Source organism: Nannobrachium achirus (assembly GCF_963921795.1).
Source record: "Nannobrachium achirus genome assembly, chromosome: 7".
Lineage (NCBI taxonomy): Eukaryota > Metazoa > Chordata > Actinopteri > Myctophiformes > Myctophidae > Nannobrachium > Nannobrachium achirus.
The window spans coordinates 18,373,151-18,395,391 of NC_137816.1; the positions used below are offsets into that span (position 1 = coordinate 18,373,151).

General features: G+C 43.8%; 1 protein-coding gene across 7 annotated transcripts in view; it reads left to right on the top strand.

The window, feature by feature from the left end:
* Nucleotides 1-22,241, top strand: part of fhod1 (formin homology 2 domain containing 1) — an 85,114-nt gene that overhangs the window by 50,952 nt on the left and 11,921 nt on the right. The window contains exons 4-19 of one of the 7 annotated variants that reach the window (XM_080729746.1): nucleotides 1,296-1,363; nucleotides 3,868-3,973; nucleotides 4,165-4,259; nucleotides 4,746-4,857; nucleotides 5,054-5,148; nucleotides 7,381-7,524; nucleotides 7,914-8,284; nucleotides 9,383-9,478; nucleotides 9,994-10,080; nucleotides 11,161-11,181; nucleotides 13,185-13,235; nucleotides 16,385-16,542; nucleotides 17,165-17,236; nucleotides 18,840-19,230; nucleotides 21,095-21,665; nucleotides 21,769-21,924. In XM_080729746.1, coding sequence (XP_080585872.1) covers nucleotides 1,296-1,363; nucleotides 3,868-3,973; nucleotides 4,165-4,259; nucleotides 4,746-4,857; nucleotides 5,054-5,148; nucleotides 7,381-7,524; nucleotides 7,914-8,284; nucleotides 9,383-9,478; nucleotides 9,994-10,080; nucleotides 11,161-11,181; nucleotides 13,185-13,235; nucleotides 16,385-16,542; nucleotides 17,165-17,236; nucleotides 18,840-19,230; nucleotides 21,095-21,665; nucleotides 21,769-21,924 — 2,594 coding nt within the window. The remainder of the gene's footprint in view (nucleotides 1-1,295; nucleotides 1,364-3,867; nucleotides 3,974-4,164; nucleotides 4,260-4,745; nucleotides 4,858-5,053; nucleotides 5,149-7,380; nucleotides 7,525-7,913; nucleotides 8,285-9,382; nucleotides 9,479-9,993; nucleotides 10,081-11,160; nucleotides 11,182-13,184; nucleotides 13,236-16,384; nucleotides 16,543-17,164; nucleotides 17,237-18,839; nucleotides 19,231-21,094; nucleotides 21,666-21,768; nucleotides 21,925-22,241) is intronic. The other 6 variants (XM_080729747.1, XM_080729748.1, XM_080729750.1 and 3 more) reach the window with 6 other exon arrangements.

Sequence of the window (22,241 nt, forward strand, 5' to 3'; positions counted from 1 at the left end):
CTTTTTTTTAAGTGAAAGAATTTGTGGTCTTTATAATCAGAAGTGACAGACTGGTCTGTCTTGTCTGTGTGAGTTTGTATTCTCTTACAGAAGTGTTGAGTAAGCCAGGGTTCCTGACCTCAGAAACCACCAGGAAATAGATTTAAATGCGGAATTCCTGCCTTATGTAAAGGAACAACATCTGCAGTTATTGCCAGACCCATGAAATGGGTAGGCCTACATAAGCAAATGTCGGTCTGTCCCTTTTCTATATAAAGGGTATATATGATGATGACATGATGATGACATGCCTATAAAAGGCATGATGTCATAAATGATGATGACAGACAGGGGGTCTGGCACAACCAGGTTGACCTGGTCTAGTTAAACTACTACTACTACTAATTAATGAAGAGAGTTACCCTCTGTTTAATTGTTTAGTCACACTCCATAACTGATGTGTTTTCCAAGCAATATACAGTATCTGTTGCGGTTTGTAGTTTTGTTTCTGCAAAGAATACTGCAGTGATAGTGTTCCACTGTCCCAATAGTTGTACATCATCTCCCATGTGTAGTTGTGTGTACTGTACTATGCCTGTATGTGTGTGTGTGTGTGTGTGTTCTGTACCTATATGTGGGTGTTCTCATTCTGTGTGTTTGTGTGTGCTCTACCTGTACGTGTGTGTGTGCTCTGCCTGTGTACTGTGTGTGAAGCAGAGTAGAGCTGTAAAAAAATTTCAACTTCTGCTGATTAAGTGTTTTTAATCGTTGTTCTGATAACATACATCTGACATAACCTTTCTGAGTGACTCACTTCATTCAACAACTACTTCCTGTTAGGACACACCTGGTTTCCATGGAAACAGGTGTGTGTGTGTGTGTGTGTGTGTGTGTGTGTGTGTGTGTGTGTGTGTGTGTGTGTGTGTGTGTGTGTGTGTGTGTGTGTGTGTGTGTGTGTGTGTGTGTGTGTGTGTGTGTGTGTGTGTGTGTGTGTGTGTGTGTGTGTGTCGCTTCAGTCCGGTCTTGGTGAAATTACGCATTTGTGTTATGTTATAATGTATTATAATGCGCATATTTGAATGGCAGTGACAGACTGTAGTACACCACAATAAAATGACCAATGACTAAGAAAATTATATTTATTTACAGAAATCACATGCCGTGTACAGACAAGCAGCACACATGCAAAAAGACATACACTGACACTAACATACTGGGAAGACATTAGTTCTATCCCCATTGTAAAGCTGTGTTTTCCTTGATTGAACAGATGAACTGTAATTCAAAATATATGTTTTGTTTCTGTTGTTTTCCAGAGAAGTTGTATAACAGCCACGGTCCAGAACTACGACGATCTCTGTTCTCTCTGAAACAGCTGTTTCAGGTACACAGCATCTACTCTGTCTCTCTCGCTCTCTCTCCTCACATCACATCTCTCCTTGTCTCTAATATTTCTCACCATCTCTCAATCTGTTTACCATGTTTATGCTTCTTTTATAATCAGACATCAGTGTAATTGTAATCTGTTATAGAATGACCTTCTCTTCCTAGATTATTAAACAACACACATACACACAATTAATTAATGTATTATGTCCACTCACACTAGCTCTGTACTAGTACTAGCTCTGCATCTCTTTCTTTCTCTCTCTCTCTCTCTCTCTCTCTCTCTCTCTCTCTCTCTCTCTCTCTCTCTCTCTCTCTCTCTCTCTCTCTCTCTCTCTGCCACCAGTGTAGTCACAGGAAATAACTGCATCCTTTGATCCCTGAGTTCTCAGACTGAGGAACAGAGAAGAATGGACAGAGGGAAAGAGAGAGAGGGAGAGGAGGAAGTGATAGAGAGAGAGAGAGAGACGAAAATAGAGTGACAGATAGGCTACAGCAGGGTTCCCCAATAGGTGGCCCACAGGCCTTTTGCGGCCCGCGGGGAGGGGTTTTGTCCGGCCCCTACCAACCCTAACCTGACTTTCGCCAGATGGTGGCAGCATTGCGTATATAATGCTCTGCTTTTACCATCTGGGCTTGCTCGGCCAGAGTTGATAACACTCGTAAAGTCCCGGGCCGGACCAATCAGCGGCAGCTATGGGCGGGCTCTGAGCGGCTCTGAGCCAATAGAGTCTGATTGCAGACCACGTGGAAACCCAGGAGGCGGATTCTGGGTGCAACGTCATGCATGAGGCCAATATGAGTGGTTGGAGTTGGCACTCCCAGACTGTGATAGAAACGGCCACATCCAATCACCTGCTACAGAAATTCAAAAAATGGCCTGCCCCTTACATCGAGTCTGCCCGAGAGAGCCCAGATGTAAGGCAGAGCGTTACGCACTGCTGCAACTATCTGGCGAAAGTCAGGTTATACCAACCCCAGTCAAAAAAAAAAAAAAAAAAATCCAAAAAAACATTTTCGGGGAGTAGTGAAAGTTACAGGTATGGTGAGTGAGATATGAAACGTAAGCTTACCATAATCAGAGTATTCCTTAATCATTTTCAATCATATTCAAGGGCTTTTGTAGCCTGACACTCAGCCTGAATTGACATTTCGTTTCACTCCATTATTCAGTCTGAGGTTGCTCCCACCCAGGGCGATTGCTGGGATGGGCGTTGCCAAAGAGGCAGTCTTCTGTGATTGGTTCACCGTCTGACCAACACATGACGTAGTGTTGTTATGTGTGGCTGGCTAGTGGCTAGCCTGTTGCTTGCTAGTGCTACTTGCTAACCAAAGAAACAGGCAGAATAGGAGCACTACGAACTAGTAATCAAACACAACATAACATGCCTGCTACCGGTGTTTCATAGCGAGATCGATACGATCGCATTTTACCGCAATTTAGCATTTTACCGCGACGCGATGCACGGTACGGTACGGCGGCGGCGCTGGTTTACTTGGAAACGCACATGAGTTCTGGGAAACCCCCACCCATGCTGATCACAAGACGCTGATTCACGACGCTGATTCGCCGTACGGATTTTCGAACGAGGAAAGCCTCTTCAATGAGAGCAATTCTAGACCCCTGAATCGCCAAAATAAAAATTTAAAGGGGTGTGGCTAGCGATTCAGGGTCTGGAACTAGGCTAGGGCTTTTGGAGAAATGAGACAGACAGAGCACTGCAGAGGGAAGGTTTGTGTGTGTCTGTGTCCACTAGCTGGCAGCTGATGCCAATAAGTAGTTGACGGCCCCTCGTTAATGAATCAGAGGAAGGCAATTATGTCTCTGCACTGTCCAACTAGCAGCTGACGCATACTTTTCAAGCAGACTGGTTAATTGGTTCTTAACTTATTTTGTTTCAACAATAATTATAATAATGGTGGTATAAGAGCAGCAACAACACTAGTACAGTGTTTCTCAGCTTTTTTTCTGCCAGCTAGGGCACACTTTACACAGCCAAAAGATCCCAGGGCACACCTAGATATATGGAGTGTGTGGCTATTTTCAAAATGTTTCTTATATTATTTTACAATTTTGCCAATGTTTTACCAGTTTTCATATAGTTTGTTGATTATTTTTGAGGCAGTAAGGGTCTATTTTACTTTCTTTCTTGAGGTATTAAATCGTGACCGATTTGTATTTATTTTTTGTCGCTGGAGTAGCGGGAATGCCGCCGTTGCCCCCCGCAATGCTGTGGCCCGCGGCTTGGTACCCTAGACATAATTCGGCCCTTGGGGAAAACTAATTGGGGAACCCTGGGCGACAGTATATGAGTATCTCTTGACGGGATCTGAACTTCTGAAGCATTATATACTGTAGTCATATATCAGGCTTAATGTTTCAGCCTAGCTCCCAATAATAGATGTGATTGTCCTCTATCCCTAGAATAGATTGACCAGGTAGAGTTAATGATAGTAATAATGTTGATAATAATTAGTATGTTTTATCCTTGTGCTTGTCAGGATGATAAGGACTTGGTTCCAGAGTTTGTAGCATCTGAAGGCCTGACCTGTTTTATCAAAGTAGGAACTGAAGCTGATCACAACTATCAGAACTACATCCTGAGAGGTAATGTACTGTGTGTGTGCGTGTTTTATTTTCTTCTCAGAGTGTCCTGTCAGACTCAGATCATCACACTGCTTTTAACTGCAAACTCACTGAGATGATTTTGATTATTTTAAGTCTTGTCCTGTCTGTTTGTCTCTCTTTATGTCTGTGTGTCTGTCTGTTGGTTTGTCTCTCTGTCTTATCTGTAACAGCGTTGAGTCAGATCATGCTGTTTGTTGATGGGATGAACGGCGTTATTAACCACCCAGAGACTGTCCAATGGCTTTACAGCCTGACTGGTAGCCTGGTGAGTTACTGACTTTCTTTCTGACTGACTGATTGTCTGTCTGTCTGTCTGTCTGTCTGTCTGTCTGTCTGTCTGTCTGTCTGTCTGTCTGTCTGTCTATCTGTTGAATGAATGAATGACTGGCTGTGTAGTCTCTGTAGTGTTTCACTAACTGGTGAGTAACAGAAATGAAAGTTGTCTAACAGAGAAGTGAAAGTAACAGCTGTTTATCTCTGTAACATCTGTCATTCCTTAGCATTGTAAACTGTATTTAGAAATGGTTATAACATAGAATACACGTCAACTGTACACAAATAGAAAACAGCTAAGACCTCCTGACAAGCCTTCAGGGACACCCAGTGTTTATGAGCTATTGAACTGACTCACTTTCCTTTAGTGGTGTAGTCTGCCCTGTGTGGTATCGCCATCTAGTGGACACCTGCTGTTTCTTACATCCTCTTTCTGTGTTTCTCTCTGTGTCTCTCTCTCTGTCTCTCTCTCTGTCAGTCTCGGTTGGTAGTGAAGACGGCATTGAAGTTACTTATAGTGTTTGTAGAATACACAGAACCCAACAGTCCTCTGCTCATCCAGTCTGTCAACACTGTGGACAGCAAGAGAGGTAAACACACACACACACACACACACACACACACACACACACACACACGCAAATACACACACGCACACCCATCTCACACACACCACCATTAGTGAATTGTTTCCATGTGTGAGTGCTTATTTATTTGTGTGTGTGTGTGTGTGTGTGTGTGTGTGTGCGTGTGCGTGTGTGCGCGTGTGCGTGCATGTGTGTGTAGGTATGAAATCCTGGTCATATCTAACAGACATTCTGGAGGAGAGGAACGGATCAGACACTGAACTCCTGATCTTCACCATGACACTCATAAACAAGGTTTGACCTTTAACTCCTGCCCGCAACCGTGATAACCCCTAAACAGAATCAGTTAAAATCAATAAAAGTCTGCACAACAGCTTAGTGTTTAGTTTACTATAAACCACAGAAACAATTACATGGTACATAGTTGTCCTTCATCAGGTGAAACATAAGCACAAGATACATATGCAGAAGAGTGTTCATTTAATTCAGAGAATTCCAATGGAACTAAGTGGTCCTTTATGGGTCCATATCTGGTTCCATTTTGAACATTCTCAAGCTGAATTCACAGCAGCAGTGGTGAGCGAATATCCACAGTGCGGGATTGCAGTAAATGGACAAGTCCGAGGTATGAGTGTGACACCCTTGTAAATAAGCAGGTTGTTGTCCAGCAAGAGCTCTGCTGCTTCCGAGCAGTTTAAGCCAGCACAGCTGTGCCGGGCAGGACAGCTCAGGCTCCCTACAAACAGTCAGGCACTAAGTTGTGTGAGAGTTGTGTGGGGGAGGCGGGGGGCAGAGACAGCACAATGCATTCCGGATGGAAGTCACATGGTTTGAAGTCTAGTGAGAGTCCTGTGGTTGCACAGAGCACCATCCAACAAGCACACAACACGCACAGAGACAGTTGTAGGCAAACATTAGAGGGCAGACAAGCTGCACTTGATGAGACAGAAGGGCAGGGTTCAACTGCCAACCAATAGGGCAGATGCAATCCCACACAGCTGTGTTCACTTGTAGTTTGTACTCCACAGCAGCAGAGCCTGTCTGCACTGAAACCTCCATTTCAGAACGAAACATATTATAAATAAATTAAAGTTAAGTGTGTGTCACAGTAAACATTCGACAATAACAAGGAATATTACAAATATTTCTTTACATGTCATACATGGTGACAGTGATGCCTACACAGATGCAATTGATTGAATGTGCTATTCATAATAAAATGTAAGCTTTATACAGTGGTGGAAAAAAATACTCAAATTCATTGCTTAAATAAAAGTATCAATACTGAAACATACAAATACTTTGTTAAAAGTAAAAGCCTGGAATTCAAAATGTATTGAGTAAAAGTATTAGTGTTGGCATTAGAATGTACTTCAAGTGCCTAAGGTAACTTTTTTAAATAGCAGATCTACAAGCTCACAACGTGTCGCATGGTGGCACGCTGTGAGCTTGTAAATCCATTTTACGTGTCACCAAAAAGCAGCAGGTACCTTCACCCGATGACAACTCCAAAAGAACTACATGGCCAAATACCATATCTGCTTCCTCCTCAAGCGGAACCGCCCACTTCCGCAAAGCATTGTGGGAAATGTATCTTTTTTTGGGAAGAGACTTTGACCCACACAGAACTTTGAAACAACTTTGACTGAACTTGTGTGTGAGTGCAGCCTCACAGGCAGGCAGAACGAAGTACAGACACTGGTGTCTTGGCTGCATGGTTGTAAACAATCTACACATTCTAGGTGAGAAATAGGCCATGCAGCTGTTCAATTATTATTCATTCTACGTCACACTCACAGTACAACTGGTATTTTAAAATGTAGTTCACTACTAGCCTGGTTAATAAACCAGACTGCACAACACCACCCCCTGTTGGTAGTGGTGAAGTGTGTGATAGAGTCTGACGCTTGCAGTCAGGCTAGTTCACTACTACTCAGACCCGTTGAAGGGGATAGTCCATCTCTTTCAACAGGTCTGAGTGGTCCTTTTTCGGGTGTACTCCTAGTCTATTTCAGACCACAGCACACTTTTGATTGGCTGCTACAGGCAAAGTTGAACTTTTCTCAACTTTTCTGGTATGTGCTTTCCGGTCTGTGTTTTCCTGTGGTAGTGGATGCGGCAGTTGATCTCACCTTAGACAACGCATTGAACCACACCACTTTCTCAGAATGCGGAAGCGGCATGCCACTGTTGTTATTTCAGCGTTAGTTACAAGTGGAACTGGTTTCACTTGTTCACTGTCAGAGTTAACACACTCAATAAAGGGCAGACTAATGTAATATAACCTAAACTATTGTACAGTTATTATAATCAGGGCTCCACCCAGGCCATAAGATGTTACAAAAAGTGTGTGTGTGTGTGTGTGTGTGTGTGTGTGTGTGTGTGTGTGTGTGTGTGTGTGTGTGTGTGTGTGTGTGTGTGTGTGTGTGTGTGTGTGTGTGTGTGTGTGTGTGTGTGTGTGTGTGTGTGTGTGTGTGTGTGTGTGTGTGTGTGTGTGTGTGTGTGTGTGTGTGTGTGCGTGCGCAGACTCTAGCTGTGCTGCCAGATCAGGATTCATTCTACGATGTGACAGACAGTCTGGAACAGCTGGGCATTGAAGCCATCATTCATAAACACCTCAGCAACAAGGGCACCGAAGCAGACCTCAAACAGCAGTTTACTCTATATGAGGTACAAGACTCATTCATGTAATTATAGAACACAAGAGGGGGTGTGTTATGACAAATAACGCCACAGCTGTGTTCACAGGCACGAGCTGAACTCGAGTGCCGTAGATCACCAAAGCTGTGATGTTATTCACCAACACGCATGCAAGTGTTCTAGTGCTTTTATACAAGATTTATTTGTATATCTGATTTCATATTATGAATTAAACACTGAGATGTCATGGTTTGATCAAGAGTTAAACAACTATTGTATACGTACATAAATCTATTGCTAGCACTAATTTCCTTTATGTGTGGTCGTGGATATTAAACCTCATTGGTAAAACGGTTTAGAATGAGTTCCACCCAGTATAAGAGTCTGACCTCATTTAAGTCCCTCCTGTCCTCCTGTAGACGGCTCTGCGTGCGGAGGATGGAGAGGTGGACCTTGAGGTGTCTTCCCTCCTCCGCAAGGAGCGCCGCAAGATTTCCATCGGCGAGCAGGAGGCGCGCAGGAGTCGACGCTCCTCGTGTCAGAGCCTCCCTGACCTCCTCAACTCCTCGCCCCCCTGCACCCCCTCTCCCGCCTCCTCCACTCCTTTGTCTCCCGCCTCCTCCTCCACTCCCCCACCAGCCACCTCAGCCCCAGTGTCGCCGACGTCATCCTCCTGCTCCTTCTCCTCCTCATCTCCTTCTTCGGTCGGTATGATCTCCCCCCTGCCCTCCAATGGTACTGTTACCCCCCCGAACACAGCGGGACCAGAATCCAAGACCCCCATCAGCCCGTAAGTCGTATGGGTGTGTGTGTGTGTGTGTGTGTATGTTCATGTGTGGGTGTGCAAAATGGAGACAGAAAAGTAATAGTTGGTGAACCAGATTTGAACCCATGATGGAGAAGGACTCAAACGTAACACAGGTCTGAGTGCTTTAAGTAGCCTTAAACATGTGGTAGGTCTTCACTGAGGCTATAAGCAATGTCCTGGGGCCAGGATTTAGATTGATGGTCCCCAGCTCTCTGTCCCTCTTCTCTTCACTGAGACATCTCCAGAGGAGGACCATCACTGATTCACATCACATTTTCAACTGTGTTGTCCAAGCAACTAAAACGGTCACAGTGTTGAGCCCTGTTACCTCCTACAAACAGCAGCAACTACTGTCTCTGCATTCTCAAGTTAACATGCTTTGATTTCACATCAACAAAATACTATATGCCATCCACTCCTTTACTAGAGATACATACATCTCCTGTCAGAATAATTTATTCTGACATAATTGTTCTCACTTGGACAGCGTCTGTCGGACAGCAAGTTCCTGCTGTTTGTCTCTGATGGACAAAGAGTAAAGTGCTGTTTGTCTCTGTAGTCATTGGGTGTAGTATTCTATTGGTGTTGTCTCTGTAGTCATTGGGTGTAGTATTCTATTGGTGTTTGTCTCTGTAGTCATTGGGTGTAGACAGTATTCTATTGGTGTTGGGTTTCTTATAACCACTGCTGTCTTCTCCCTCCTTTCACACCCCTCCTTTCACACCCCTCCCTCTTCTTTTCCTCTTCCTCTCTTTTTTATTCTATTTTGTTATTTTGTTTCTACTCTCCCTGTCTCTCTCTCTGTCCTATTCCCACCCTTGTTTACTCTCTCATTCATACCATCCCTCCTTCTCCAATGCTCTGGTGTCTTTCTGTCACACTCCTGTTACTTCTCATCCTGTCCTGTTCTCCGATATCTCTCCCTCCCTCTCCATGTACTTCCAATATACGCCTCCTCTTCTCTCCTTCATTCTTCCTCTCTCTCTTATCTCACTCCCCTTCTCTCTCTCGCTTTCTATCTTTCTCTTTTCCCCCAACCTCTCCTGTTCCCTCCTGTTGTATGTTGTTGTTGTCCTGTAGGGGGCGGTCTTTCCTCAGTCACCACATATCGCCTCTCTCTCTGAGCAAGAAGTCACGACTCTTTTCTAAAGCATCCTCTATCTCAGAGGAGAGCAGGTCTGTAACACCAATGCGTTGTGCACGCACGCACGCACGCACGCACGCACGCACGCACGCACACACACACACACACACACACACCATAATAAAGCACTTTGCTTGGCACTAAATAATTGACCTGACCCAGAAATGGGAGACTGACTGACTGAGTTGGCATAGTGTGTGTGTGTGTGTGTGTGTGTGTGTGTGTGTGTGTGTGTGCGTGTGCGTGCGTGCGTTAGTGGGTTGGCTGTCTCTCTCCCCCCCCCCCCCCCCCCCCCCACGCACACACACACACACACACACGGTTGAGAAAGTGTTTGAGCCAACTGAAACTGTTGTTTAGACACCAGACTACCCCTCTCTGTCTCTCCTACTGCCTTGGCCCGTCTGCTCATAGTCTCCCTCTGTGTGTGTGTGTGTGTGTGTGTGTGTGTGTGTGTGTGTGTGTGTGTGTGTGTGTGTGTGTGTGTGTGTGTGTGTGTGTGTGTGTGTGTGTGTGTGTGTGTGTGTGTGTGTGTGTGTGTGTGTAGTACGTCTCCCACAGACACTACAGCCCAGTCTTTTCAGTCTGAATCAGAACTGCAGCCCAGCAAGAAAGAGAGCAGAGCAGGCTTCAAGTAAGTGATTATAATAGTAATCATGACTATTTCATTATGTTGTTTCTGTCAGGCAGAAACCTTCTACAGTATGTCCAAAACCTTTACTTTTCAGGAAATGGGGAAAAAAATTGCTTTAATATTTTTTAAATCCACAGACAGACTTAACCATTTCCAACCTGGCGTCAACATTGTGAGCTTGTAGATCGTCCCTTTTTGCTATACTTTTGCGTGACACTATTACATGATGAAGAATAAAATAGGGCATTCATGTTTGAGGTGGGAAAAAAATAAATATGAAAATACAAGGTTTCTGTCCAATGGTTGCAAAATATACATGTTTTGTAATGTTCTACAATATTCTGTATACAATATATAATAATTAGAATTCTATATGTGTTGTTGTATTGTTTAAAATGTATTGCACTTGGCAAATCTTTTATAGTATAGACACAGGGTAGATATAGCTCATGTCTGTAGAATTGTTTGCTTTTGTCTGTGATGGGTTTATTTTGTCTACTTTGCTGTATAGTTTGTTAATTAGTGTTATGTTGTGTTTGCAGTTCGCATTTTACCAGCTGATCGATTTAAGTGATTAGATAGATGACTCACTTGGGTGTTACAAACATTTCAATCTGAGTTTGATTATTTTATGGTCTTTTGGTTGCTTGTCTCTTGATTTCATCTCTGCTTTAATCCCATGTGGCTCTTTGATACGCTTTAACTACTTACACCCTATACATACTTCATTGAGTCCCTCCGGGGTCTATACTTGGTCCCCTCCTTTTTTCCCCCTCTACACCAAATCGTTTTGGAGACGATATGTGAACTGTACAAGCTTGTAGATCTGCTATTTTCACCAAGTGTTCACCTACAGTATTATGACATGAACTGAATAGGGGCGTTAGGTTCATGTGGTTAACACGCTCTTTAATACTATCTTACTATTTGTCTCTTATTCCTTTTTTTTCTTCTTTTTTCCTGTGTGTCTTTTCTTCGTAACATATTCTCTGCCGTCCATCCTAATCTTTTCCCCCACTGCTGTGGTGTTTGGACATTCCTCCTCTCCTCCTCCTTCCCTCCTGTTCTATCTGTTCCTAGCAGACCTCTGCAGGATGACTGGTGAGTAATCCCTCTCATCTGATGCTCTGTGCTCTCTTTTCCCTTTCCTCTTCACATTAATTTAACTCTGATAATGTACAAATGGAACCAAATGGACTCGTAGTTGTAAGTGTTGACACATTTTGGATGAATAAAATAGACTTTATTCATCCAAAATTACAGTGTTCACATTCACACCTGTATGACCTACTGCTATCCACCGAGCGGCGTGGGAGGGAGTTTGTAGTGCCTTTCTCAAGGACAACTTGGCAGTAGTTGTTAAGGGAGGTTTAGTCATCCATTTCCACCAACTTTATCTCACAATCTCTGCCTTCTACCTCTCTCTCTCTATCTCTCTCTCTTTGCATCTTAATTCTAATGGTTTCCACTTTCCAATTGACAATTATGAAGATGGTGAGGTTGAAGACAATGATGATCATTGTAAAATTGGTGGCGGAAATGATGAAGATGATGATTGTGGGGATGATGAGTCAATAATTAATTGATATTTAAATAATTTCCTTTAGGAATTCGAGAAATACCATCATGAAAGTGAAGAGGTCCGGTCTACACACTGTAGCACTGTTTGATTGATGCAATGTATTGGTACAGTACATCCAATAGTAGTGACATTTCAAGCCATCCTTTTCATCAGACTAAACAGAACATACAGAGACGGCATATGGGCCTATTTATATTAAGTAAATACTGTATGATGACCCTATCACTTAGAGAAACTGGAATCTACAATATCCAGCTCATAGATAATCACCTACTGTACTGTAGGAGGAGAGCAACATCCTGGAATCAACTAAATAAGCAGATAATATTAAATGGCCACAGTTGTCAAACATTGTTTTTATTTTCAAAAACAAAACCAAGGGAGTAGCCCAGATAACCACTGGACGGCATCAATTAATAAAAACGACAAAGCATCACCATGGTGATAACATCACAAGAACTCTACTGAAATCCACTGTATGATTCTTGTGAAATTCTTTGTTGAAGACCTTGGTGTGGGAAATCCAATTCCAAAATGGTTCTCTCTGCTGAAGCATATTGCCAATATCACATTTTTACTATCAAATTGGGCTCATTGTGGCACTATACCAGCCTACTTTTAATTTTGTCCTATAACTCTTGAATCATAGTTCATACAATCAAACTTGGATCATAATGCAACTTCACACAGATATCTTATACTAGTAAGACGCCTCAGGGCGACAAGTGACCTCGCCCTAAAGGCGCGAGGTCGCGCCATGTCTTGGTCGTCTGGCCAGTTACCCATATACAGTATGGAGACTCCTGGTACCCATATATGGAGATCCATGTACTGTATCTGGAGATATGCTGTGAGACCCCAAACATTCGTACTCAGCTATCCGTTATATGTGAAAATCCTATGACGTCTATCACATCTGACATCATACATACAATCCCTTTTATGCCCCATACATGGAGATCCCTGTCTGAACCAACCACACATATATGGGCTGTCTTCCTTCCTCCATACATTGGCATTCCCATGTGAAGTCCTGTTAGATATGGGCTTAATATTGATGACATCAGGGATCTCCAGAGCGGCGTGATGTCAGAGCGGCAAACCCATAGACTGTAAAAAAGTGTACACGTCCAGACAGACAGAGTCAGCATGTGCCAACAGACCGATTAGCTTCCAACATTTGTGGGAGTGGCACCTATCTATCTATCTATCTATCTATCAGTCTGTCTGTCTGTGCTGATCTTTATAATGCATTGGTAAGTTGCAACCCAGAGATAACACATAAATTGATGTCCCTTTTTTGGCTCACCAAGTTCGTCAGGTTATGGTCATGTGGCATGAGTCACTTCTGTTGGATGTACCAATAAACTGCACTTAAGGGAGCGACAGTGAGCAGGCCTTACTTTTATCGTTAGAAGTTAGAAAACACAGAAATCAGTCCAGTCACACAGGCTAGTCAGTGAACCAATCAGTGAACCAGGCAGTCAGTGTGTGTGTGTTTAACTCAAGTGTTTTTCTGCAGCCCAGAGGAGTGTAATATTAATATGGACAAACCAGTTCTCAGGATGTTTGAGTAAGTACTGGTTCTGTACCGGTTTGGTTCAGTACTGGTCTGGTCCACAGCCAGCACAGTGCTGAATGCGGGGCCCTTCTGCTTCAATCTGGGGCTGTGGTGTGCGTGTGTGTGTGAGCGCACGTGTGCTTGTATGTTGTTGTTTGATATCCTGTGTTGCTCAGCGAATGATTACTAATACAGTATTTGTGAACTGAACCTATCCACATGGCAGCAATGTTGCTCTTTAGTCATACTCAGGGGGTGGGGAACCATACATTGATGCACTGGGGTATGATGTAATGCTGAGTTACTAGTCTAGGGCCCAAGGTGGAGGGGCCTTAATTATTTTATGCTTTAGCTATTGAAAAATAGCAGATCTACAAGCCGCGCTGCGAGCTTGTAGATCTGATATTTTTGAAAAGTAGTGAAAATGTGTGCAAATCATTGAATATATGTATTTTTTAAGTGAACATTTGTAACTGAAATTTTGCTTCTGGGGTGTCCCTGGAACTAAATATTTTGAGATGGGGGTCCATGGCCAAATGCATATCATTTTGGGGGTCCTTGACATGAAAAGGTTTGAGCACCACTGACATAGAAACCCCTGGATGTAATAGCAAAATCGTTTGATACAAAAATCTATATGTTAGGTTATGTATTGAATGCTCACACGATATTCATAGTATTTTGTGGAAAAGACACCAGTATGCTTTTGCAGTAACTCACTGCACTTTCAAACTGATGTGAGTTTCTGAATCTTGCAAACTGGAGCGAATCCAGAGTCTGCTGAGTCATTCTATATAAATATATGCAGTATACTCAGAATGTAGGTTATTCACACATTTCTAAAGCAGGTGTTCAAATATGAATCATCTGCTGTTCCCATTACCCGTTTTACGGATGACCTTCCATACCAGCAGGTTAGCGGATAAGTATTTGCATGGCTACTGTGGCCTATTGCAAAAATGTGATGAAAATGGGACCAAAATATGCCCAGTATGTGTATTGTGTACTATATTTAGACATAACTATTGTGAGACAACCATCTTGAAGCAATGATAACCTCTTAACACAATGCATTCCTTTAGAAAACCCTCGTTTCTGTCTGTCTGTTGTGTCCTGTCTGTCTCTCTCTCTTATTTACGGACTGTCAAGTCATCTGTCTCTGTTGTTATTTTGACTCACTTTTTTATTCGTTCGTATTTATTTCCATGTCAAGCTGTCCGTTTTATTTATGTATTTATTTGTTTCACTTTTTGTCCCTCCTGTTTTGTCCTTATGTCTGTCTGTCTGTTTTCTGTCTCTGGCCGGTGCTCCATTGTCCACCTGTGGTCTGAGTCAGGACAATAGAAACTCACAGACCAGAATAGCTTTAGCTTTAATGGTGTGATTATGGTGTGGCTCCCCAGCCATCAGCCTTCTCCTCTGGGTGGAGAGGGGATGTAGGAGCTGATCCGAGAACTGCCAGCGAGCCCATGGTGGGTGGAGGAGATTATAGGGTGCCGAGAGAGGCCTGGAGACCCGCCGTTTAGTGGTTTAGTGGTTTATGGACTGCAGCAGTCTGCTACTACTCCACTGTACCGACAAATAAACATATAGTGACAGCTAAATGAGTTCACTTGCATGATAGACTGCTACTGTTCTGCCACTTCTTCTACTGCTACCGCTACAATAGCAGTAGTAGAAGTGATGGTATTGTACTTAGCACTAGTAGTACTATATGATGACTAGTAATAGTTTAACTAGTGATGGTGGTTGTAGTAGTACAGTAGTAGTAGTCAGTATTCTCTCTCTCTCTATTACTGTGTGTGTGTGTGTGTGTGTGTGTGTGTGTGTGTGTGTGTGTGTGTGTGTGTGTGTGTGTGTGTGTGTGTGTGTGTGTGTGTGTGTGTGTGTGTGTGTGTGTGTGTGTGTGTGTGTGTGTGTGTGTGTGTGTGCAGACACAGTAGTATTAGTAGTAATAGTCATGTATATAATAATATTGTGGTAGTTGTCTGTTCAGGCGGACAATATTAAAGTGATAAATCAGAGCGACAAATGGAGTCTCTGCTGCAGTATTACTAACATACCACAGGAATGCACTGTTGTGTGTCTCCATTTTAGTGTATAATGGTGTGTTAGTGCATGCATGTATGCGTGTGTGTGTGTGTGCGCGCGCGCACGCGTGTATGTGTGCGCGCACGACGTGCGTGCATGCGTGCTTTGTGGTGTTGGTTGGCTTGGTTGGGGGCTTGAGGTGGTGGTGAGCAGGTTTGCAGGGACTGTGTGGAGAGGGGTGAATTATATAATAGTGGGTTCTCGGGCCTTAAAAGATTGATTTTTTCCAGTGCTTACTGGAATGTAATTGTTTTTTAATGGTTAATGGGATGTAACAGTCTGTTTGCTGTGCCTTTAACATTCTGAATGTGATTATAAATCTATTGGATTGTGATTGCGACAAAGCTGACTCACTGAACCAGACAGCACAAACTGCTTACAAATACAACTCCTGTTTATCTCCTGTTACAGCAAAACTATTGCTGACGCAGAAGTACATTGTTATGATATTGTTTAGCATTCAATGACATTTACTGACATTTCCATTTCCTTACATCCAACATATGCCTTTTTAGGGTCATGACACAACATGTAGCACACGCACACCGTAAGATCCTCAGTGTTAATTTAACTCTCAGAGTTACAAATGGATAAACGCTGTGATTTTATGGATTTTACTGTGTAGACGGTAGTTCCTGCTGGTTCTCTGTATAGGTCATAGATTGATGACTGCTGATTGAACAACTAATTCTGAATCATGCGCCTGAGGTGTTTGTCTGTTCACGGTGGATCTTGACATATACTGTACCTGTACCGTGTATTCTATATGACCTGCTCTAATAAAATCAGTTTTCAGATTGCAGTATCGTAGGTACTGCAGATTGTAAATATTGTGATCCAATTTGGATTAGAAATGCTTCTAAATACAGGGTGACGTTTTGTCAGTGAATCATTTAGAATGTGACAAATCTTCAACAAATAATATTATCAATACAAAGCTAATAGTAGTCCAATTCTTTTTTTTTTTCTTCTTTTTTCGCAACTGATTCTGGTAGAGCATGTCATACTCTGTTTGTATCTGCTGTTGTTTGACTCTGTTCCACTCTGGTTTCATCATTTCCTGTGCGTAGAGGCACACACTTCCTACGCAGCCTGGCAGCCACCCAATTGGAGAAGAAGAGGCGATCCCTCAAACAACAGGGGAGAGGTGGCTTTGACATCCCAGCCACACCCCTACAGCCTGAGGAGAGATCTTCTCCTGTCAGTGAAAGCAGTTCTCCTACTGAAGGTAGAAGCTCTTGATCAGTCTTGGTTTGATGGAACACAAGCAGTACAAGGGGTCTATTCTAGGGTTCCTGGTGGCATAGAAAACCGTCTGTACTAGGGTTCCTGGGGGGATAGAAAGTGACCGGGCGGTACTAGAGGTCCTTGTAGATTAGAAAATGGTACCATTGGTCCTTGTAGAAATGGGATCCCATTGGCTCTGGTGACCACTGTACAGTACATGTTTTATCAACTTCGAAGGCTGGAGTTTACTTCATCAGGACAACAAGCTGTAACTGTCAGAGATTAGACAACGACAAGTATTTGAAAGTGTATTTAGAATAACGTTTTTGTAACCGAAACCTTGTGCAGGAAACCCTGCCTATTTGGCACCCAAATTAGAAGAAAGTCCTTAAATTATGACTACTGTCATCTTTGGACCCCCCAAAATCATGTCGGTTGAGAACCACTGCACTAGACCTGCATTAAATTGGAATTGTAAACACATTTGTAAAAACACGACAACCTCTCTGTAGTGATTCTTTGTGTGTGCGCGTGTGTGCGCGCGCGTGTGTGTGCGCGTGTGTGTGTGTGTGTGTGTGCGCGTGTGTGTGTGCATGTGCGCGCGTGTGTGTGATTTTCTACAGGGTCATCCAGAGGAAGTAGCCCCTCTCCCGGTCCTGTCACCCTGGAGAGACAGACATCCAATGATGACCCAGGCAAGTCATTACAACAAACACCACCACCACCATTTCCTTTTATTCCATCTGTTCATTTTCCTCTCTATATCTGTGTTGTCCTGTGTAGCTCAGTTGGTAGCGCATGGCAAGAAAAACAAGACAATAACAGTTTATCAACATGTTTTACTCTCCAACAAGATGATGAACACAGATTCAGCATTACAATTTAGAGCATCTCTTATCTCTCTCTTCCTCTCTTCTCAGCATCTGCCTGTCTACCTCCCTCTCTCTGCATCCCTGCCTGTCCATCTCTCTGTCTCTCTCTCTGTCCTCACGTCCACCAGTTCATTTTGCTTTGAAGCTAGCCTAGTCGATTGACTTCAAAGAGAGACTTGAGCAGAAAGGGGGATAGAGGCAGAGCAGGTGTGATGTGATGGTCATGTATTGTTGGTTGTGTGGTTTTCGGTGTGTAGTCAGTCATATTGTACCATGGTGACCTGTGCTACTTCATACTGTTGTCAGGGTTACCAGGTCAAAGGTGAGTTCTAGAGATCTATATCTATTGATCTATTTTTGTTTCCCAATACAGCAGGGGTGGATTTTCTTTTTTAGGTTGCTTCGATTGGTCAAAATCTTAATTTTGTGCGGGCCATATCACTTTGTCTTTTTGTATTTTAATCATGATGCGTAACATTCTTTGTCAATTCATTACATAACACCGTGATAGCAGCTCCATAAACACATCTGTGGTCACAAATAAATGTTTTTTTTAATATATTTATTATATAAAAGGCAATAAATGCCTGTTTTTCTTTTCTTTTCTTTTTCTTTGACTGTGATAAATTGCTGCAAGGTCCCTGACTTTCTCCTTCACAGCCATCATGTCAGTGCGACCTTCGCTGTAGGTATTAAGACATGATGGGTGGTGGTTACCTGCTGCCTCCCTCCATTGTATTTGATGTTCATAAATGGCATCTTTGCTGTTGCAGTCAGCAGCAAGTGGGGAGAGAGAGTGGCTGGCAGAGATTTAAAAATTATAAGAGTAGCCTCATTTGCCCCATCGGTCAGGAGCCTATCTCCTGTTTCTGTAGTGTGGGCAGCTTGATGTACAATTACACCCCCTGGACATGACGCTAGATTGTCCGGGGATTGAACCCCTGACCTCCCAATCTCAGGACGGACATTCTAACCACAGGTTTTTAAGATAATAAATGGACGTGAATATTTTAATGAGTAGGTGAATTCCCTCAAACGATCCCACGGGCCGGTTGTTTGACAACCCAGCATTATAGGGACAGTTTGGAAAAACGACATTTTCATATTGGGCACCCACAACATGGAACACAAAAGGTTCTCCAGTTAGCCATCACTGGTGCCACTTCAAGAGCCTCATTGGGGATGTTTTTAAGGATGAGTGTAGATGTTTCAAAATAGGCATTTTTGTTTAGTTTTATATAGGTGTCTTGTAAGATGTCCAGTGTAACGTTTAAATGCTGTGCTGTTCTGCAGCATTTCTTGACCAGGTTTCATTTTAGTTTCTCCATCTCTACTCTGATTGAAAGTCTCTCCCTCTCTCCAGTCTAACTGAAAGTCTCTCTCTGTGTCCAGTCTAATTGAATGTCTTTCTCTCTGTCTGTTTCAGTGTCTACCCATGGTCAGGCCCGTGTTGGCGAGCAGCTCAGTACTCTGTCCGATGACAGGAAGTTCAAGTTGGACATGCTGTATGGCAAGACAGCCCCGCCTATGTCCCCTTCCTCATCCTCGTCCTCCGTCACTGACCAAGACATAGATTTGACTTCAGAATCAAATGACAATCTCAGCTCTCTCAGTCTGTCCGAGCGCCTGTCACGCCTACAAGCCAATTCAGCCACACCCACTGACCCATCCCCTGGAGATGACTCTGCCTCCAGGAGGGCGGAGCTAGAGGGCCTGGGTGGCTCTGCACAGCTAGCCAAGGCGCGTCTGGAAGAGGAGCAGAAGAGTCGACGAATCAGACCGCAGTACAGCATTGATGCAGAACGCCACTCCCGCAGGTCTGTCACAAGATGGCTTTTTATTATTACAAAAGTACCAATTTTACCAATCTGTTTTTAAATATAATAGTAAATGGTACGCGTCTTGACAGAGATTGTGCATTACATTCACCCATTCACACACACATTCATACACCGATGGCAGAGGAAACCAACCAAGGCACCAACCTGCTCACCAGGAGCAACTAGAGGTTCAGAGTCTTGCTCAAGGACTCTTCGACGCTAACTCTGGGGGAGTCCGGGATCGAACTGGGAAACCTTCGGGAACCCTCTGTGTTCTAATGACGGTTTCTCTACCCCTGAGCCACTGCCCCCATTGTGTCTAGAGACCCTGCTACCTTTATGTCACTTACAATGACAACAGCAACTCTTTCTCACATTCATTCACATTGCATCTGCCTTCCTCCTTTTCTGTCTGGGCGCATGTGCGCACGATTCGATTTCACACACACCCACACACAAATTTGATTCCTTGCATATTAATTCTTAATTAAAGTGTGTGTGCCTTTATTACACATTTGTATGACTCGTCACATCGTGATTACAAAAGCACCCAGTCACTGAGTGGATTTGGATGGATGTGTTGGCAAGATTATGAACAATGGTCACAACAGATTTGCTCTGTTTTCCTAATGCTGATAGACTTTGCACATACAGTATACTCTCCCTGCACCTTGAGTCTTCCAGTGGTCGCAGACCAAGCCGTCTAGAACAGGGCTTGTTTGTATGTCTATTGGCTATGTATGATTATCCCCTCAAAAGCAGACCAACAATCAGCTCATGGCACTTTGTGCACAATGTCACGAAACAGAATCCAGAACTTTGATCACAATTGATCTTAGTTTTGAACACAACCATGCTGAAGCCTTAACATCAGGGCTGCCAACTTTCAGGAAAACCTAAGAGTGAGATTTTTCTTTTTTTGCGAGGGGTGGCTTTGGTGCCGCAAAAGAAATATAAAAAATTATATATAGGCCTATATGTTCAACAAATATTACAAAAAATGTGGTTATTATTATAATTTTATTATCGACCCTTGGAGTCACTATCACACTAACCAAGTACAGTATGTTGCTCTGGGTGGGTGTTATTTAATTCTCCAAATCTAACCCTCAATAATGAATATGTAATTTTGAGGCAGAAACGTAGTATAATAGCCTGTGGATAATTTTTGTTGGGGGGTCTGGGGGTCCTCCCCCAGAAAAAAAATAAAAGAGTAGATGTTATTTCCTGTATTCTGTTGCATTTTACAGGGAGTTTGATACTTTATCTGGCTTTACTAGGATGAGAAAATTATGGATAAATAAATGTTTACATTAAGCTGCAAGTAACACGTCTTTTGCTTGAAGATCTGTTCTTTTTGAACACCCATCCATCCAAAAGTCCCTCCTCATTTAAACTGCCTGGCAGTGCCTGCTAGTAAGCAATGGGCATTTTGGAGTGTTGAATTAATGTTGTAGATCCTCGTGTCGCCTGTCGATCTTACTGTAGAGAATGATGTGCGCAGGAACGTGCACGCAGCGTTCCTCACACCAGACGCTCACGCACACACAGCGACGCATCTAATCATTACTTCAGAAAAAGTCTGGGTTTCCGAGGCTACTTCAGAACCAGCTACAGTATTTTAAGCCCTTTAATTGCTCAAATCGTGGCCGAAGTGGATGTCTCAGTGACACTTGAGTTGACGCAGTTTTCCACTTTGTGACGGCTGGTGATATGACGGCGTGAGAAATACGATGTGTGGCGTGAGAGCGTGAGAAGAGGGTCATTTGCGTGAGTCTCACGCTCATTGCGTGAGGGTTGGCAGCTCTGCTTAACATCCTAACGGGCTGTGTTCTGTCTGTCTGTCTGTCTGTCTGTTCAGTCTTGAGGCTACGGGTATGTTACCTGTGGGCCGTGGAGCCAGGCAGCAGTCTGACGGCTGGGACACACCGAGTCCCCGCCCCTTGCGGATCAAAGACCTGGACTTCTCAGACCTGCAGGAAGATGAGGACATTGACGTCTTGGACATGGACCCCCTGGACTCCCCCCGAGCTGCCTTGCCCAACGGCATGGCCCCCCCTCCACCCCCTCCGCCAGGTATGGGAGTGGCACCTCCACCCCCACCCCCTCCCCCACTGTTGGGTTCTTCGCCTGCACCCCCACCCCCGCCCCCGCCCCCTCCACCTCCTGGAGTAGGAGCACCCCCTCCCCCGCCTCCTCCTCCCCCTCCTGGCGCCCCCCCTCCCCCCTTCGGTCACGGGCAGGAGTTTTTCCCGTCAAAGAAGCGCAAAACCGTGAAGTTGTTCTGGAGGGAGCTCAAACAGTCTGACTCGCCAGCACACGGCAAGTTCGGCCGTGGCACAGTGTGGGCATCGCTGGACAAGGTGTCCGTGGATACCACCAAGCTGGAACACCTGTTCGAATCCAAGGCCAAGGAACTAGCCGTCGCCAAGGTAACCATGCCAATTGCAACTCACGTCCGTATTACCTAGTATAGAGGGTCTAAGTGGTTATTGTATTTAATTTGTCTGTGATAATGTATGTGTGTGTGTGTAGAAAGGACCAGAGTTGAAGCGGTCAGAGTTGCTGGTTTTGGACCCAAAGCGGAGTAACGCCATCAATATCGGCATGACCGTGCTTCCTGCTGTCCACGTCATTAAGAACGCTATACTCAACTTTGACGAGTTCGCCGTCTCCAAGGAGGGAATAGAGGTAATAATTCATAGACAAGATTGTGTGCACATCTCAAGCCTATATTCAGGCCAGGTGCTGGACATCAAGGTATCAGATAATGGATGGAGAAGAACGCCCGCACACTGTATATATGCTCCAAAAAACTTACTTTTATTATAGGCAACTGTAACGTTTCGACTTTACGTATTCATCAGGCAAAAGTCAACTTTTAATAGAGGTAATAATAACATTTAAAATTAGGGTTCACAAAGTGCTGATAGAAGATAGAAATGTTCTCCTACACCAGCAGATGGTGCCCTTTAGCATCAGAAACCACAAACAAGACAAGATTACTG